This window comes from Artemia sp. Qi Xiang Cuo, chromosome 7, assembly GCF_049724085.1.
Source record: "Artemia sp. Qi Xiang Cuo chromosome 7, ASM4972408v1, whole genome shotgun sequence".
NCBI classification, from domain to species: Eukaryota; Metazoa; Arthropoda; class Branchiopoda; order Anostraca; family Artemiidae; genus Artemia; species Artemia sp. Qi Xiang Cuo.
The window spans coordinates 17,972,167-17,992,977 of NC_142800.1; the positions used below are offsets into that span (position 1 = coordinate 17,972,167).

At 35.4% G+C, this 20,811-nt stretch overlaps 1 protein-coding gene across 1 annotated transcript in view; it reads left to right on the forward strand.

Annotated features, from left to right (window-relative positions):
- Positions 1-20,811, forward strand: part of PpD3 (protein phosphatase D3) — a 132,374-nt gene that overhangs the window by 53,264 nt on the left and 58,299 nt on the right. The window contains exon 8 of the mRNA XM_089091409.1: positions 9,976-10,063. Within this exon, the coding sequence (XP_088947535.1) occupies positions 9,976-10,063 (88 nt within the window). The remainder of the gene's footprint in view (positions 1-9,975; positions 10,064-20,811) is intronic.

Genomic DNA, 20,811 nt, shown 5'->3' on the forward strand with positions numbered 1-20,811 from the left:
CAGGAAAGCGTCGCAGGATGTGCCGCAGGGATGCGCTGCAAAAAGTAAACTAAAATGTAAAAATATCGACGTGTTATCCCCCAACTGCCCACCGGACCCCCAAAGGCCCTCCCTGTGCCCCAAAAGGCCACCTGCGCCCCCAACTGCCCCCCCCCCCGGACCCTCAAAGGCCCCCCAAGCTCCCAAAGGGCCACCGGCGCCCCCAAAGGCCCACCCAGACCCCCAAATGCCATCCCCAGGACCTCCCAAAGGCCCATCGAGCTCCCAAAGAACCAACGGGGTCCCGACGGCCCACCCTCGGTCTAGCACGCGCTTCCAGGCACTCCAACAGTCTCCCGGCACCCCACCCACCCACCCAGACCCCCAAATGCCATCCCCGGACCCCAAAGGCCCTACCCTCATGCCACCCCGTCTCCCCGAGCTCACCCGGCCCCCACGATTCTCCAGGGACCCCCCGACCCTCAAAGGCTCTCCCCGAGCACCCGTCTTTCGTTGATATGTGTTGTCTGAAACCTATGATTTGGGATGTGTAGTTTGCTACTTCAGGCTTTTCTGAGCTAAGGTTTCCTAGTATTTCCTAGGTGAATGTTGTCTGAAACCAATAGTTTGGGATGAGTAGTTTGCTATTTCAGGCTTTTATGAGCTAAGGTTTCTTAGCCTTTCGTTGGTGTGTGTTGAGTGAAACTTATGATTTGGGATGTGTGGGTTGCTATTTTTTTACTTTTCCGAGCTGGATTTCTTAGTCTTTCATAGGTGTGTAGTGTCTGAAACCTATGATTTGGGATGTGTAGTTTGCTATTTTCGACTTTTCTGAGCTAGGTTTCTTAGCCTTTCATAGGTATGCGTTGTCAGAAAATTATGATTTGGGATGTATAGTTTGCTATTTCAGTCTTTTCTGAGCTAAGGTATTCTAGTATTACGTAGGTGAATGTTGACTGAAACCAATAGTTTGGGATTAATAGTTTGCTATTTTTGACTTTTCTGAGCTAGGTTTCTTAGTCTTTCGTTAGTGAGTGTTGACTGAAACCGATGATTTGGGATATGTAGTTTGCTATTTTTGACTTTTCTGATCCGGATTTCTTAGTCTTTCATAGGTGTGTGTTGTATGAAACCTATGATTTGGGGTGGGTGGATTGCTACTTTTGACTTTTCTGAGCTATGGTTTCCTAGTATTTCCTAGGTGAATGTTGTCTGAAACCAATAGTTTGAGATGAGTAGTTTGCTATTTCAGGCTTTTATGAGCTGGGTTTCTTAGCCGTTCATAAATGAGTGTTGTCTGAAACCTATGATTTGGGATATGTACTTTGCTATTTTTGAATTTTCTGAGCTAGATTTCTTAGCCGTTCATAGGTGTGTGTTGTCTGAAACCTATGATTTGGGATGTGTGGGTTGCTATTTTCGACTTTTCTGATCTGGATTTCTTAGCCTTTCAGAGGTATGTGTTGTCAGAAAATTATGATTTGGGATTTGTAGTTTGCTATTTCAGGCTCTTCTGAGCTAAGGTTTCCTTGTATTTCGTAGGTGAATGTTGTCTGAAACCTATAGTTTGGGATGAGTAGTTGGCTATTTCAGACTTTTCTGAGCTAAGGTTTCTTAGTATTTCGTAGGGGAATGTTGTCTGAAACTTATGATTTGTGATATGTAAATTACTATTTCGGGCTTTTCTGAGTTGGATTTCTTAGTCTTTCATAGGTGTGTAGTGTCTGAAACCTTTGATTTGGGATGTGTTGTTTGCTATTTTCGACTTTTCTGAGCTAGGTTTTTTAGCCTTTCATAGGTATGTGTTGTCACAAAATTATGTTTTAGGATGTATAGTTTGCTATATCAGACTTTTCTGAGGTAAGGTTTTCTAATATTTCGTAGGTGAATGCTGTCTGAAACCAATAGTTTGGGATGTGTAATTTGCTATTTCCGACTTTTCATAACAGGATTTCTTAGTCTTTTGTAGGTGTGTGGTGTCTGAAACCTATGATTTGGGATGTGTGGGTTGCTATTTCAGGCTTTTATTAGGAGGATTTCTTATTCTTTCATATGTGTGTAGTGTCTGAAACCAATTATTTGGGGTGTTTTGGTTGATACTTTTGACTTTTCTTAACTGGATTTATTAGCCTTTCATAGGTGTTTGTTGTCTGAAACATATAGTTTGGGATGACTAGTTTGCTATTTTTGACTTTTCTGGGCTAGGTTTCTTAGCCGTTCCTAGGTGAGTGTTGTCTGAAAACTATGATTTGTGATATGTACTTTGCTATTTCCGACTTTTCAGACCAGGATGTCTTTGTCTATCGTAGGTGTTTGATGTCTAACATATCTTTGGTGGGGGTGTGGGGGTTGATTATGTTTTAGTTTTCGAAGCCGGATTTCTTAGCCATTCGAAGGTGTTTGTTGACTGAAACCTATGATTTGGGGTGGTTCATTTGTTATTTTTGACTTTTCAAAGCTAGATTTCTTAGCCTTTCATAGGTGTGTCCTTTCAGAAAATTATGATTTGGGAAGCACACAAAAACTTACACATTCACACGAAAACTTACATGCACACAAAAACTTAATTGCACACAAAAACTTACACACACATACACACACAAAAAAAACTTACACACACAAACACACGAAAACTCACACACACACGCCAAAACTTACACACACACAAGGAAAATGCACTTCTTTCCCCCCTTTTACCAAAGTGAGACAAAGTCGATGAAATAATTCTATTAGTTAAATACCCGAATGCCCACGAACGTTCTCAAATAGGTCAGCAGAAATCAATACAGAATCTAGTGCATCATAGACAAAATCCAAAAGGTTCACTCACTTATGCTCTATTGGACACCAAATTGATGAATATGAAACAAATCGCGAGCATCTAAATAAGCAATGACAAGAGACGGTAGCTTTATCAATAATTCTAGTACATCCAAGCAGCAGGGATTTTGGCTGATAATTTGGCTGATAAGGGATTTTGCTACAACTAAACGCAGCAGCAAGCCACCTGAGGCCATCACAGCTACGCACGCTCCTCCTCCATCCCAATCCATTCAATGTTTCCATCTTTACACCCCTCCATGAAGCTCCCATTTCCTTTAAATCTTTCTTAATAATATCACCCCACCCCAGACGAGGTCGACCTGCTTTCCGTTTAGCCCTAAACGGTTGGCCGAAAATGACATTTTTCGGCAATCTGTCATCTTTCATCCGCAAAACGTGCCCTAGCCATCTCAGCCTTCCTTTCATTATAGCCCTAGAAAGCGGGGTTGAACCATATTTTTCTTACAGCTTACTGTTTGAAATAAGGTCAGTCAGCCGGGTACCCAAAACAATCCTTAGGCAATTTCTCTGGAAAACATCTAGCAAATCTTCATCCGCTTTTCGAAGCGCCCATGCTTCAGAGGCATATTTGACCACTGTCATCATTGTAGCTTCCAATATTCTAATCTTGGTTTGCAGACTTATCTTCCTATTCTTCCAAACTTTTTTAGCCGTTAAAAAACACCCTGAGCCTTGGCTATCTACTTTTAACATCTTCACTGCTCCCACCTTCTTTACTAATAATACTACCAAGGTAAGTGCAGCTGCCCACCTGATCAATCTTTTCGTTGCCCAAGGTCACCTTTCATCTTCACTTATTCCAAGCCTTAGTGACATAGTCTTCTTAACGTTAATTTTCAAATCTCTTCTAGCACCCTGAACTCGTAAAACCTCTAAAAATTCGTTCATTTTAATCACACTTTCATCAGCATAAATCATCAGTATAATCTAAGTCCAGGAGAGTTTTTTCCTTCCCATTTGATTCCGTGGTCTCCCATTACCTTTCATGGGCTCCTTAAGACAGAGTTCATCAAAATGATCCATATAAAGGGGGATAGAACACAGCCCTGCATATCTCCTAATTTAATACAAAACCAGCTGCTTACATCATTTCCTACCTTAACCGCAGCAATGTTTTTCTCGTACATGTGACACGAAATGTAATGATAATAATTTTTGCTAAACCTTTTAATTGTCAAATTTACAGGAAATCATGAAAGTAAAACAATGAATCAAATGTATGGTTTTGAAGGAGAAGTCAAAGCGAAGTACAATGCTCAAATGGCAGAACTTTTTACCGAAGTCTATAATTGGTTGCCACTTTGCCACTGCCTAAATGGAAGAGTATTGGTAAGCATATATATATATATATATATATATATATATACATACATACATACATACTATATATATATATATATATATATATATATATATATATATATATATATATATATATATATATATATATATATATATATATATATATATATATATATATATATATATATATGTATATATATATATATATATATATATATATATATATATATATATATATATATATATATATATATATATATATATATATATATATATATATATATATATATATATATATATATATATATATATATATATATATATATATATATATATATATATATATATATATATATATATATATATATATATATATATATATATGTATATATATTGTGTGTGTGTGTGTGTATGTGTGTGTGTGTGTGTATGTGTATGTGTGTGTTTGTGTGAGTGTGTGTTTGTATCTGTGTGTTTTTGTTTGTGTGTCGGTGTGTGAGTGGGGGTGTGTGTGTTTGTGTGCGTGTGTGTGTGTGTGTGTGTGTTTGTGTTTGCCTGTGCGTGCGTGTGTTTTTGTGTGTGCGTGCGTGTGTGTGAGTGTGTGTGTGCGCGCCTGTGTTTGCGAGTGTGTGAGTGAGTGTGTGAGTGTGTGTCTGTGTGTGTGTGTGTGTGTGTGTGTGTGTGTGTGTGTGTGTGTGTGTCTCTGTTTGTGTGTGTGTTTGTGTGTGTGTGTTTGTGTGTGTGTGTCTGTGTGTGTGTGTGTGTGTGTGTGTGTGTGTGTGTGTGTGTGTGTGTGTATATATATATCCTTACATATATACATCCCGTCACCTTTATTTTGATGTGGTTAGCTCTCAGTATCGTGCTGTATTGCTCCTCTAAGATTGAGCCGTAAAACTGTTTTGTTAGCCTTGACTTGACTTTACTTGCTTTATTTACTACTAATTACAAAATAAACTATATACAAGCAACCGCCCGGAGAAGGCTCAAAAAGCCTGATGAAAGACGGCTGCAATCCTCTAATTCTCAACCTCTAAAAATTATAATTATACAAAAAAAAAAAAAAAAAATACCATAAAAAAAACTTGAACACTCTCAATTTAAACAAAAATACCAAAAAATATCAAGAAAAGAAAAAAAAATTAAGACATTAATGATGACAATAATAATAAATTACCTTCCCTCTCCCAATAAGTGTTTTTTTATTTTTACTTCGAACGACCCAATGTGTTCAGCTTCCCGAACGCCAACTGGGATATCATTCCAAATAGCCGGAGCCAAATACCGAATCCCGAAACCTGCACGTGTGGTGTCTCGATACTCAACTGTAAAATTTTCCGCCTCTCTAGTCCCATACCTGTGGAGTGAACTATTTACGCGAAAAAAAATCGTAAAAACTGGAGGACATACATCATTCCAACATCTATAGGCAAAAATAGCAGCCTGGTAATCGCGAATCTGACCAATGTTAAGCACTCTTAATTTTTTAAAACATGACGCGGTATCATTCACATTTTCTATATAATTCCAAAGAAGACTCACTTTTTTATTTTGTAAAATCTGCACTATTTTTAAATTTGCATAAAAATTGCTAGACCAAATCACACAACCATAACACATATATGGCGAAACAATACTATGATAAAATAATAAAAGAACCGACAATGGTAAAAAATGCTTCAAACGACGCAAAATTCCCAGACCTCTAGCAACTTTAGCTGCAACAAGATCACTATGGTGCTTCCAAGACAAATTACAATCAAACTGGAAGCCCAAATAACGCACCTCATGCACCTGTGACAAAGGCTTACCATTAAAAAATATCTCTCCATCAACACTCGGAGGCTTACCAACTCTCCTAAAAACCATAAAATTAGTTTTTTTAACATTCACTGACAAAAGGCTTAAACTTGTAAATAGCCAAATCGAATATTGTCGAATACCAAATAGTTTTGCGAAATAAAAAATGAAAAGGTTTATTTCCGATTTTAGCTTTATAAGTTTTAGTGGTAAGTGTTTTTGTCCGACATATTTGAATAAGAAAACCTATTTACAAGTTATAATATGTATTTAGATAGTGTGGTTTTATTTTGGCATGCATAATGACAGGTGGGTCTAAACTTGTATGTACACGCACATTATATTTGTTGCTCTAGATCAATTGTCTGTTTGATGTAACTTACCTTAATAAAAGGAAGTTTAAATTGCAAAAAAAGAAATTGAATTGAAGTTGGTAATTTTCTTACATAAAAAGCACCATAATTCGAAGTAAAAAGGTCAAAGTCAACGGAGCGAGTCGTTTTTATCCTGTACAGAGGAAACTGGTGTGTTTTGGCAACAGGGGGTTTTCACTTTGATAAGCCTATAAAAATGATTCAGTTGCTGAAAAATTCATTTACCCCTGTAAGAATCGAGAAATTTACTTGAATTTAAGTTTGTCAAAACCATTGTTGCCAGGTAATACATACAACTTGCTCAAAATAATTTCTTTTCAAATAGCATTTTGCAAAAATATGATTTTTTTTCAAACGGGATGGGCAAAACTGCGAATCATATTCAACATAGGAACTCCAAACTACAAAAGACCTAGCTAAGACTTCTCTTGTATTTTTCAAAAACTTCAACTTCACGGGCCTTTGTTATTAATGTATTTCATAGTCTTCTTGCTGTTTGTCCTATTGACCTTCTCCTTTTTATTTTTCATTATAGTACTATATTGAAAGTCCTCCAATATAGTTGCTATTCCGTCCTTCATTTTATTATTCTATTTCTTTTTTGCTATAGCCGTAGTTTTTTGTATTAATCTTTGTTTCTCTATTATCGCTGTTCTTTATTAGATTTATTTATTATGCCGTTTGATAATCGAGACTAATTTTATTTATATTGAGTGGATTTTCTCTCAGCCCTTCGATCTCTACTTCCTGATTAGGAAATATTTATTTTTCCGTGTATTTTAGTTGTCTTTTTGCTCTTTTTTTTTCATTTCTGCATTGGCTGTATTTGGTTTATTATGCTCTATAAAAACGTTCATGTTCAATGTTCTTCAGTGAATGTTCGAAAGTTGTATCCTTTTCATCAATGTCATTCATGATGTAAACAGCATTGTCAGCAAATGGTTAAGTACCAAAACTGCTAAGTTCTGAGATAACAAGTGGTGTTTACCTAGTTTCTGTGACTTTAAATATTTGTTAACCTTGGCAGAATATGATAACAATAGGCTGAATTGGCAAATTCACCAAAAGAATAGAACAGAAATGGGTTTGTGAAGGTCCAATAAATAAGCATTGATCAGTACCTCAATTTGCAGTGAATATCCGATAGCCAAAAATGTAAAGTCCCGGTGTGCCCGGGTGGGGGGGGGGAGCTAATTTCCCCTTTTTTTTTTGTCTCTCCTCTAGTATTGTGAAAGAATATCTATTTTTGGTATTTTCACTGCAAAATACTCTTTTTTCTATTTTCATTGGAAATAAATCTAAAATAGCAACGATATTGCCCTCCCCTAGAATTATATGTTTTTTTTTCTCTACACTCTTTATTCATGTGACTCGGATGCCCCCTGGTAAAGTCTTGAACCAGTAAGTGGTCAATGGGTAGTTTAAGTACATGTGAAATTTTGTTTGACATTGGATAACTATTTGCTAAAGTGGTAACTTCCTCCAGAAACGCGTTTGTAAAGTCCAATAAATTACTGCAAACCTGGTTGGGAATAGTGTTAATTATAGTTTTTTTTTGCATAACACTTTTTTCAGGAAAAGTGCGAGAGATAAAGTCTGTTTTAAATTATTGGCATCACTTATTATTGGCAAAGAACACTGGCGTGCTCTTTGAAATAAAATCAACACTGTCACGCAACACCTCAATCAAACCTTTTTTCTGTACTTTTCTAAATTAAGGGAACGAGGGAAACAAAACAGGACGAATGAATTAAAAGGACTCGGTAAAGCTTTATGTCTGATATTTACCTAAAATATTTCCTCAAAAGGAATTTAAAGTGGGACTGAAATTTCAGTAGATTACAGGTCATTGTTACGGAAGAATGGCCTTTATACTATATCGAACAATCAAATGGTTTCTTGTCATCATGGAAAATTTACGGATTTTCAATTATAGTATGGTTTTGTTTGTAGTTTAATAGTGGGACACATATCAAAATTATTCGTTGTAGAAAGGGATTCAGGTTCTTTTTATTTTTCACAATTAAAGGTTTTGCGCCTTGCTGAGCAAAATTTGGGATATATAAACCATAATGGATATAAACTATTTACAACATATTTTGGATGGGGTGAGCTAAATTTGGGTGAGGGGGGAGGTACTGGCTTAAGTACGGATTATAACAAATCTTGGATTCAACTGAACCTGCGTCGCCTAAACTGAACTTGAGCTAAATAAGAGGGGTATGGATTATGATCATTAGAATTCTTGCACTAGAACTAGTGGATCAGGGGACTTTTTTACATTGCTTTGGTCAGTGTTTTTCTAAGTGTGGGTTGCCCTGCTGTCGTGTTGCTAACATTGCTAGGCTTTGGGATTCTCCCAGGGTGCTTCCCGTTCATTTCCTGGCTTAAATGTTTTCTCCAACGTCTATGCCCCTTTCAAAAATACACTTGTGATTATCGTCTGTATTTTTTTTTGCGAACAAAAAGGAGAAAAAAAAAGTTTCTTTTAGTCACTGAAGTTTTAAATAGATGTAATAGTTAATTTTGTACTTGCTTATATATTTCTTATATAATTCATTATTTGCATTATATCAGGTGGGAAGCTTCACTTACCTTGATAGTATTATTAGTAAAGACGGTGGGAGGAGTGAAGATGTTAAAAGTAGAATAGTCAAACAGTAGGCTGTACGAAAAATATGGTTCAATCCTTCTTTCTAGGGCTATAATGAAAGAAAGGTTGGGATGGCTAGGGCACGTTTTGCGGATGAAGGATGACAGATTGCCGAAGATTGTCCTTTTCGGCGAACCGTCTAGGGTTAAATGGAAATCAGGTTATCCTCGTTTGGGGTGGGAGGACGTCATTAAGAAAGATTTAAAGGAAATGGGACTTCCTGTGAGGATGTAATTGGGATGCTTTGAATAGATTGGGATGGAGGAAAATTGTGCGTAGCTATGTTTGCCTCAGACGATTTGGTGCTGCGGTGAGTTGTTAGTAGTAATAGTAGTAGTAATTAGTTATTTAAAATTTTCATATGAAATAAGCAAACAAATTAGTGCATTTAAAAAAAAAATAGAATTTATTTCGCTATAAATTGTTTTACTTATAATGGTGGATGCATAAAATTTCTGAACCTCGTACCGAGTCGCAGTCAAAAAAGTCTGCGAAAGGCTGCTCTAGGGGATCATAAAGAATCACCGGAGAGAGAATTCCTACAAATATTAAATCTGGCAGAAGATAGATGGCTATTGGAACATTGGTGAACTGAGGTGAACAAATTCACGGTAAGCACATGGGTATATCAATATTAGGGTAAAATCTCAACTTTGGATAAAAGTTTCATAGATTTCAAGGTGCAAAGTTCTTCAAAGTCTGTAGTAGGATGGACCAACTTGAAAACATTTTCTTTCGTGCAGGATTTCCCCTTGCATTTACCATGAAGAGAACTGCAAGATCTAGGTTAATCTGCAAACTATCGTTCGCCGTATCACTATAAGCGCATTTTTAGATTCTGGATTAAACAGTATAAAGGGGAATAATGGAGTTTGAAGGGGTGCCGAGCACAAATTAATTTTTGCCTTTTTTATAGTGAAAATTAACTGCTCTACGAAAGATATTAGATTCAGAGTAGAAATTGTTCTGTGCATCACAAATAGGTATACATAGTAAGGATTTTCTATAACTTGATCTTTTTAGGTCATGCATGGTGGTCTCTTTTCAAAAGATGGTGTCAAATTAGATGATATTAGAAAAATAGATCGAAATCGACAGCCACCTGATGAAGGTAAGCCTTTATCTATAATCTCACAGAGTGAAATAGACATTGCAGAAATGTTCTACTTTTTTTAATCAGGTGGCTGGGCAAGCCTCTAGACTTCTAGTCAGGAGGCTATCAAATTCGATGGCCACCTAATGAAAGTAAGCCAGCACCAGTAACCCGCCAAAAATAAAGTAGCCATTGTAGAAATCCTCTATTTGTTTGAGTCAGGTGTCTCATCAGGCTTCTAGTCACATGGCTGTCAAAACCAACAACCACCTTCCCAAAGTAAGCCTGTATCCATAACCGTGTAAAATGACATAACCATGGCAGAAATGCCATTGCAGAAGGGCTCCAGTTTTTTGAATCAGGTGGCTGGTCAGGGTTCTAGACTTCGAGTCAGGTGGCTATCAAATTTGACAGCCATCTGACGAATCTAAGCCTGTATCTGTAACACTGCAAGTAACATAGTCATTGTAAAAATCCTCTATATCTTTGAATCAGGTTTCTCTCTAGGTTTCTTGTCTGGCGGCTGTCAAAATCAACAGCCACCTGCCAAAGGTAAGCCTGTATCCATAACCGTGTAAAATGACATATCATTGCAGAAATGCTCTAATTTTCCGAATCAGGTGGCTGCTCAGGCTTCTAGGCCTTGAGTTAGGTGGCTGACTAGATACTCTAGCTTTTTTTATGATTTGCTTCTGACTAACAGTGGAACAGGAGAGGAAGTTCTTTAGAATGAGGCCAGGATCCTATTCTAAATTCCATTTTAAAAATATTTAAACAACCCCTATTTGTAAACATTATGAATAGTAACATATACTACATACTTTAATGATTTGTGATTGTTAATTTATACAAATCTAAAGTTAGAATATTACCATCCCCTACCCTCATCTATATGATTCTGTAGGCTCAGCCAGAGTCGACCCTGTCCCAGATGGATACGTGGAAAAATCTGGAGGGGAGGTGGGAATACGTGAAACGTAGGATGATTTGCCCCATTCACAGAGAGCACTCTCCGCCAAAAGTAGGGAATGAGGACATCGATACCTGTGCTACTCGAACCCTTGGTCTACCTACAAAGAAATTTTTGAAGTTTCTGTGGCCAAACGACATTAGTGTATGTATTACTGGATTGTGTAACATTTTGTTTCTTAGCATATTCCTCCTGTTCATTTTACTCCTCCTGTTTTGCATCCCGTTTTACTCCTCAATTTTATTCCTCCTGTTTTGCAATTGTTTTATGGCATTTGCTCCGGATTGTGTAACATTTTGTTGCTTAGCATACTCCTCCTGTTCATTTTACTCCTCCTGTTTTGCATCCCATTTTACTCCTCAATTTTATTCCTCCTGTTTTGCAATTGTTTTATGGCATTTGCTCCGGATTGTGTAACATTTTGTTGCTTAGCATACTCCTCCTGTTCATTTTACTCCTCCTGTTTTGCAATTGTTTTATGGCATTTGCTCCGGATTGTGTAACATTTTGTTGCTTAGCATACTCCTTCTGTTCATTTTACTCCTTCTGTTTTGCATCCCATTTTACTCCTCAATTTTATTCCTCCTGTTATTGCAATTGTTTTATGGCATTTGCTCCGGATTGTGTAACATTTTGTTGCTTAGCATACTCCTCCTGTTCATTTTACTCCTCCTGTTTTGCATCCCATTTTATTCCTCAATTTTACTCCTCCTGTTTTGCAATTGTTTTATGGCATTTGCTCCGGATTGTGTAACATTTTGTTGCTTAGCATACTCCTCCTGTTCATTTTACTCCTCCTGTTTTGCATCCCATTTTACTCCTCAATTTTATTCCTCCTGTTTTGCAATTGTTTTATGGCATTTGCTCCGGATTGTGTAACATTTTGTTGCTTAGCATACTCCTTCTGCTCATTTTACTCCTTCTGTTTTGCATCCCATTTTACTCCTCAATTTTATTCCTCCAGTTTTGCAATTGTTTTATGGCATTTGCTCCGGATTGTGTAACATTTTGTTGCTTAGCATACTCCTCCTGTTCATTTTACTCCTCCTGTTTTGCATCCCATTTTATTCCTCAATTTTACTCCTCCTGTTTTGCAATTGTTTTATGGCATTTGCTCCGGATTGTGTAACATTTTGTTGCTTAGCATACTCCTCCTGTTCATTTTACTCCTCCTGTTTTGCAATTGTTTTATGGCATTTGCTCCGGATTGTGTAACATTTTGTTGCTTAGCATACTCCTTCTGTTCATTTTACTCCTTCTGTTTTGCATCCCATTTTACTCCTCAATTTTATTCCTCCAGTTTTGCAATTGTTTTATGGCATTTGCTCCGGATTGTGTAACATTTTGTTGCTTAGCATACTCCTCCTGGTCATTTTACTCCTCCTGTTTTGCATCCCATTTTATTCCTCAATTATACTCCTCCTGTTTTGCAATTGTTTTATGGCATTTGCTCCGGATTGTGTAACATTTTGTTGCTTAGCATACTCCTCCTGTTCATTTTACTCCTCCTGTTTTGCAATTGTTTTATGGCATTTGCTCCGGTTTTATGTTCATAAACAGCTGAGAAATAAGATCCCTTGTTAGTTTTTATATACGAGTTTTTTTATTTGACTAGAAAATTACCAGTAATGTTTGGACTTCCGTTGATGAAAAATACACTAAAGATCACTCCGTTTAACTCCTATTCGTTTCCACAGTCGAGGAAAGTTTTCCGTCCAATAAACTTGTTATATCCGTTGACAAAGATTGTGCAATTTAGAAGTTGCTTGGTTTATTTTTATCCTACTTTATCTTTGGTCCGGGGGAGTTTCTGAAATTAATTTCCGTTGAAGATTTTTTGTGAATTCATTTCCAGGGCTATCTTGAACGTAACAACACATGAAACAGAAGTGCTTAAGAACACTTAACACAGGCACTGAATTTGTCAAGCATCAAATTTGTAAATGCTGGACAAAGTCCTAGAATATCTTACTCAGTGAAGTAGCTTTGATTATAATTAAAGCAGTATTGCTGACTTAGTAAAGAGTGACATTTTTTTTTAATAAAACCTTTTTTTTTCTCATATGTCTGAAGTTTTTTTTCCTAGGCCTCATCATATAAAACGGAAGATTGCGGAAAGTTGGGGGAGGGCTCATTTGATTATAAGTTGGAAGTTCTTAATGCCCATTTTAAAGACCTAAATTGATGGAAGGGGAATCTGCCACTGTTCAACATACCGTGTGTCCGTCCACCTACTCACCCCACAGGGCATCAGGTCACAATTTCACGATAAACATTTGAATCATAACTGTTGAAAAATGCTTAGAATATGCCATTGTCAAAGACGTGATAAGTGTAGCAACAAGGGAAAGGCCCGATATTATTCAAATAGCCGACATAAAACAGACGCTGTGTAAAACAAAAGGCGGCCTTGTTACACCTTTTTTTAATCATAGTCATACAATGAACTCCAGCCCGTATAATCGAAGGACCCCAAGTGAGAGTCTTGAAATTTGTGCCCCCTCCAACCCCCCCTTTCCCACAAAAATTGTGTCTCAAGGCCTCTGAACTTACTTGCTACAATTATTAGACTGTTTGCATAACCTAGATGTCGTTCACGCCATTCAAGGACATTTTTCACAAATAGCGGACATGTCAAGGCTTGTCGAAATTAAAGTGTTCCAGGTATTTCCAATCTGTATCCTTGGAGGGTTCTAATTAGGGCTGTTGGGCTCAAAACCCCTCTGCACACTCCTCCAACACTCACACTGCTAAAGTGGACATACTGTTATTTTTTCGGCACTCCAATCACCATTGTATATTCGTTATCATATTTACATTGCATTGTCAACGTAGCAGTGCTGACTTGGTAAAGAGGAATATTTTTCCCAAGTATTATTATTGTTTTTCATTACATAGTTTCTCCCAGCCTGCTCATATAGAAGGAATAGTGTTAGAAACTTGGGTGATGGTTTATTCGGTTATAAATTAAGAGTTGTAGTGCTCTCATTGAGGATGGAAACCGATCAGAGGGCAACATATCGCTCCAACAATGTCTTCTTTGCCCTCTGGTGCCCTTGCAGCCCTATATGGTATTGTGTCAAAGTTGCGAAACCGGTTAAAATTCCCCAAAAATATATCCCGGGACGACATGATACGTGCGACCCCCAGGGGCAAGGGATCTCAGTTATACAAGTAGCTCATATAAAACAGAGGTTTCACAGATGTAATTCCATAGAAAGGTGAACATGTTGTACCTTATTAAAAGCAGATTATCTCACAGGTTTTCAATCTCTATGATTGAAGGGCCCAAACCGAGGTCCATTTTCCCTTCAATAAACAACCCTCTCCAATTTTTTCCTTTTTTTCACAAAAATTGTATTTCAGGGGTTATGAGTTCGCTTATTAAAGACATAATGCTAATTTTCCAGCAAGCGCCCGAATTCAAAACACGTTAAGAATATTTCACAGATGGTGCATATCTCAAACTTTGTTGAAGTCATAGTTATACAAAGACGTTCAATCCCCATAATTGAAGAGCCTTAAAATATGTCCTTTGGCCCTTGTCCTTTTAACACCCACCCGCCTTCACTTCGTGTATACAGACATGTTGTACTTTTCTAAACCTACTATTTCTAAATTTTATCTTGCTGATTGCACATATGAGACTAACATTGGAATACTTACCTCCAAAAATAGCCTCGCAAAATAACGTAGATAATTTCGGAGACCACACTTCCTTTCAATGACGATAAATAAAGTCAGGTTTTACTGCCCAATAGTATAACTGTTGGCCAGTTTTACTACTGATGACGGTTACTGCATATGTGACCAAAATATCTAGTATTTTTTGTGAAATTTCATCACTGTTCGTGAAAATCACTGTCTATTAAAAGGAGTTTATCCCTATTTGAACTTTAATTTATCCTCGCAAATTAAAGGATTTTAATTCTATCTTGATAAGCAAAAACGGATACATTATTTCAGAGACCCCGTGCTTTTGCAATTCCACCCCCCGAAACCCACCCAAAATTCACACATATAGACTTTTCGACTCATGATCGATGACTCCTGGCTCGTGAACAATCAAGGATTATTTAGGTAATAGTTCAAAATCAATATATGTTAAACATCCAAAACCATTAAGATCGCTGTTCAATTGCCCTAAATCAAAACGTAGAAAGTACGCACTTAACAAAAGGTGTTTACTTTCAGTCCAGTTTGTTGTTTTAGGGGTTCTGGACTTCTTCATTACAAATTTGCGGCCAGTATTCCATGATAGAAGTCCAAACTCAAAATAGGTTAATATATATATATTTTTATATATATATATATATATATATATATATATATATATATATATATATATATATATATATATATATATATATATATATATATATATATATATATATATATATATATATATATATATATATATATATATATATATATATATATATATATATATATATATATATATATATATATATATATATATATATATATATATATATATATATATATATATATATATATATATATATATATATATCATTTTTTATCAATTGCGGCTTGATGTAACGATGCTCATATTGCTTATGTTTGTTCAGTACTTAGGATTTTAAAAAGTAAATTTTCTTACGTACCTGCAGTGCAGTGTATAATTGAATTTTTGTTTCTCGTCTTTGTAATTTATTCGATGTGTTTTGTGTGTGTGTGTGTGTGTGTGTGTGTGTTTTTTCTTTTTTACTGATACTCTGTCTTTTGTGCCTTTTTTGACGGTTAATAAATAAACAATAATAACAATAATAATATATAAGCTATATTTGTAAATGTAACACACTTTTGAAAAAGATGTTTTTTCTACCCAATTTGGTATTTAAGGAATTCTGAATTTCTTCGTTACAAATTTGCTGCCAGTGTTCCGTGACAGAAATCCAAACTCAAAATAGGTAACTTAAACCTTTGTATATATGTAAACATGTAAATGTATATTAAACCATATAAATACATAAATATATATATATATATATATATATATATATATATATATATATATATATATATATATACATATATATATACACACATACATACATATATATATATATATATATATATATATATATATATATATATATATATATATATATATATATATATATATTTATATATTTATTTATTTATTTATTTATTTATTTATTTATATATACATATATATAAACTATATTTGTAAATATAACACACTTTTGAAAAAGATGTTTTTTCTGCCCAATTTGTTATTTAAGGAATTCTGAACTTCTTCGTTACAAATTTGGGGTCATATTGCATCGTAGAAGTCAAAACTCAAAATAGGTAAACTGCATATTATAGTTAATAGGTGATTCTTTAGGGAAAAGCTAAGATAATTAAAATAATTATTTACAAACAATTTCTCTTTACTGGCTTGTTCAACAATTTGCATTTAAATATAATAAGTTCAAAACGTGATGCAAGAAACTTGTGTTTTTCCTGTTTAACTGACATTAAGCAATTTAATTGTAAATGAAGCAAAAGAATTAAATTATATCTGACCATGGCAAGAAAAAATATCAGTTCTTTTGTTTCAATCAGTTTTACTTCATAAGGAATACTGAAAAAAAGAAAAGCCAAATACAAAAAAAAATATTTAGTAGTTAAGTCGAATCGAATTAGAGTCGAACCAGCTCTAAGAGGGTACCTGGAGAAATCTGGGGAAGGTAAACAGGAAGGGGGTGTGAAAGCAGAGGATGGCAGGCTGCCTCCATTAATCATTTAAAGTCATTAAAATTGCAGCGGGGCTGTCCTAAATTAAAACCCACTTATTACACATTTCAAAAATTGCATTTTATTTCTACCAAAGATCGAATTGAACTACTTTTCGGTGTTTTATTATAATTCTGAGGCTAAAATCAGAATGTAAAAGACCAATATCAAAACACACTAAGTGTAGATTTTACATATAGTGTTGACCTTCACCAATTTCGTGTTTCAGTATAGTTGTCCAAACAAACAAAAAATTTCCAAAATGCGAAGTGCAAATTAGAAACCAGAGTTGCACGCAGATTTTCAATAGGTATGATTGATATTTCAGTTTTCAATAGATATGATTTATATGTGTGTATTGATATGTAGGTATGATTCATATAGGTGTGATAGAAGTCCAATAGAAAAAATGATAAGTACATATTTCACAAATAGTGTTTGATTTTCACCAAGTACAACATTTAAGGGAAAAAAACTTGAAAATACATCAGAAGCTGTTTACATGTATGTATTTTCATTACACTTTTACGAAACGTGTCATTTTTTTTTGGGGGGGGGAGAGGTTCAAACTTATAAACCCCTGCCCTCTGGCCTTGCCAACACTTGTTAGTCTAATATGTAACTTTCACTATTAGTCTGATGTATAATACGTGTTCATCAGTGGGCTTTTCCTTTTAAATCTATTCCTTTCAGTTTTGTAGAAAATCAGTTGACCAAGTTAAACTTTTAATCCCAGTTATTTACTCAGCTTCCAATAATGCACAAATTGCAATAGCTTTGGTGTTTTAGTTGTGGCAGTAGTGCACTTATTTGTTGTGGCGACAACAAACTTGTGAAAATTCATATACATTTGAAAAGACCTTATTTTCGTGAATTATTTATTTCTTTTAAGTCCATCCCTTTTGAATTTATCGCAAAAAAAAAAACAATTAGCTAGCCAATTTTTCAGTTCAAGCAATATTTAGATTTAGTTAAGTGTAAATGACATTGTAACCTTTTGGAGGGGGGGTTGCTTGAGAGGTGTCAGCACCATACATATTTCTGTTAATTTCTGCTTGTTATAGTTTTGATCTTATTGCTCTTTGTTTTTTGGTTTTAGGTTTCATTCGTTCATTCAAAGTAATTACTGCTCATTTTAGGTTTGATATTTTATGTAAGCTAGTTTTCCACTCTACGAATTTTAAATCTCTTTACTTTATACGGGGAATCTTGTTTATTTCAACCTTATCTCAAGAAATGATTATCTCTGGGGATTTCTAGTGTAAGGTCTAAATATGCCAGCCACAGTAACTACGCGAAACAAACAACTGGAAATGCAAAAAAAGCTCCATATTTACTATTTGGTTACATTGGACCAATTATCTAGTGAGACAAGTCTCTAGTGTTTTTGTTGGTGGGATTATTTAAGGAGAATTACCTTGTTTTTCTTTTTTTTTTAACCGAAATATCTGGCTTGTATTGAAAATTATCTATAGGATTTTCCTTCTTTCGGCAATTCAAAGATGCTAGGGAACGAGAAGACTGGCGAACTTTGGCATAAAATGTGGCGTAGGTTATTTTTCTAGATGGCTTGACACGTACTACCCAGCACATATTTAACAAAATTCTTTTTTTCAAAGTCATATGCCATGGGAAGGTGTCTTGTTTTCATATTTTCATACTGGGGTTTGCGCCATGGGGAGATGTTTTTCTCTTCAAACTGAGATTTAAACTACATCTCCGTCAGATTAACGGTTCCATCGGTTGATTCATTGCGTTTTCTCGTATCTTTAATGTTTCCCGAAACAGTATAACTATTTTTGAGTTATCGCTCCTGTTCTGCACTAACACTTTCTTTAATGATTGTACAATAAAGTCGTTATTTGTCAGTTAGGATATGGAATTATCATATTTTTGTCTAGATGTTTAAATTTTAAGTATTGCTACTAACTTCTAACCAGAAACGTGTTAGGGCATGCTCTGCGGATGAAAGATGACAGATCACCAAAGATTGTCCTTTTTGGCTAAACGTAAAGCAGGTCGTCCGTGGTGGGGGTGGGAAGATGTCGTAAAGAAAGATTCTAGGGAAATGGGAACTTTCTGGGTGGGTGTAAAGAGCTTTGAATAGATTGGGATGAAGGAGCGTGCGTAGGTGATTGGGGCTCAGGCGGCTTGGCGCTGTGGTGAGTTGTTAGTAGTAGTAGTGGAACGCATACTGCAAGTTTTTGCTCTCTCATCAAGTGAGCAAAAAGGGTTTTTTATGGGGAAAACAAATTTATTGACAACGCTTTTTCGTTTACAAGTAACCTTTTTTGGTGAGTTTTTTAGCGCTCCAATAAGTCATCGGTCAGAGTCAATGACTATTTAGTTCAGGCCTTTAAAGTCTAGGACCATAATTTATTGCACAATTTGTTTTTGCCACTCTTTTTTTCCTGGCCATTTATGAACACATGTTACATTTCAAAAAAAGAACAATTTTAATACTTTGCAAAAAATCATAAGTGGGAAATACCGCCCAAGGATGATCTGATTATCAAACAGTTCGTGGTAATGAACTGCCAGCAAGGAGCGACCCGGCTCAATAGTAACCGAAACTCTAGAAAACTGAATTTTGATACCAATAGATATACCAAAAAGAATCAGATTTTTTGCTGGTTATATATATATATATATATATATATATATATATATATATATATATATATATATATATATATATATATATATATATATATATATATATATATATATATATATATATATATATATATATTATATCAAGGCCGTATCCAGGGGGGGGGGGGGTTACCCGGTTTGAACCCCCCCCCCGAAATTTTTGACCGACTCGAAAATAAGTCGAAAATTAGTAAAACCTAGGTAAAAATCAGTAAAATTAGTCGAAAACTGAGTCAAAAATTAGTAAACCCCCCCCCCCCCCCAAAAAGTCAAAAATTAGTAAAACCCCCCTGAACAAAAATCCTGGATACGGCCCTTAATGAAACTTAATATATATTATATATTAAGTTTCATTAAGTTTAATTTTACCCATCAAAGGTTACGAGTCAGCAAATATCTCTGTATGATTTTCGAAAAAAGAAAGAAACACCCCCTAAAAGTAATAGAATCTTGATAAAAAAAAAAAAAAAATCTCACCATCAGATTTAGCGTACCAGAAAACTTTACAATAGAGGTTTTAAGCTCCTATTTGCAAAAATGTAAAATTTCGTATTTTTTGCCAGAAGAAAGATCATGGATGCGTGTTTATTTGTTGTTTTTTTTTCACAGGGGTGATCGTATCTACCCAATTGGCCTATAACTTCGGGAGAGAGCTCATTCTAACGGAAATGAAAAGTTTTGATGCCCTCTTTAATTGACCAAAAAAATTGGAGGGCAACTAGGCCCCCTCCCACGCCACGTTTTTCTCAAAATCGTCCGGTCAAAATTTTTATGATATTCTGAGAATAGTTATTTTATTCAGCATTGTTTAAAGACCCAATAACTATGTCTTTTGAGATAGCATGACCCCCAAAGCTCCTGGGGAAAGGTCTTTAAGTTATAAAATTTGTCTATTGTTTACGTATAGTATTTTTTGTTGGGAAGTTCATGCTTTTTTCGGGTGGGGAGATGAGGACGGATTTTCGGTTGGGGGATTTCGCACGGGGGGAATTTTTTATGGAGACGGAAGTCTTCAGGGAGGACACTTTCTCTTTCTCTTTACCGACTCAATTTTACGCGGGGAGATGTTAAGGGTAATTGTCCGGGGTAAATTTTCACCACAATTGAATTTTCCAGAGCATATCTCCATGGGAGGGGGGATTTTTCCGTGGAGGTGGAGTCAAATATCCAGGCATTACTTAAAAAAGATCAGAAATCAAATAAAAAAAACAGGTTTTTCCAACTGTAAGTAAGGAGCAACATTAAAACTAATAACGAACAACCTTGCTCTTTACATTAAAGTTTAAATTTTGTCCCAATTCTTTAAAAACGACTCCTGAAACACAAGGGTCGTTTAATTAGAACAATAAGTAACTTTTTTTTAAAGTGCCAAAAA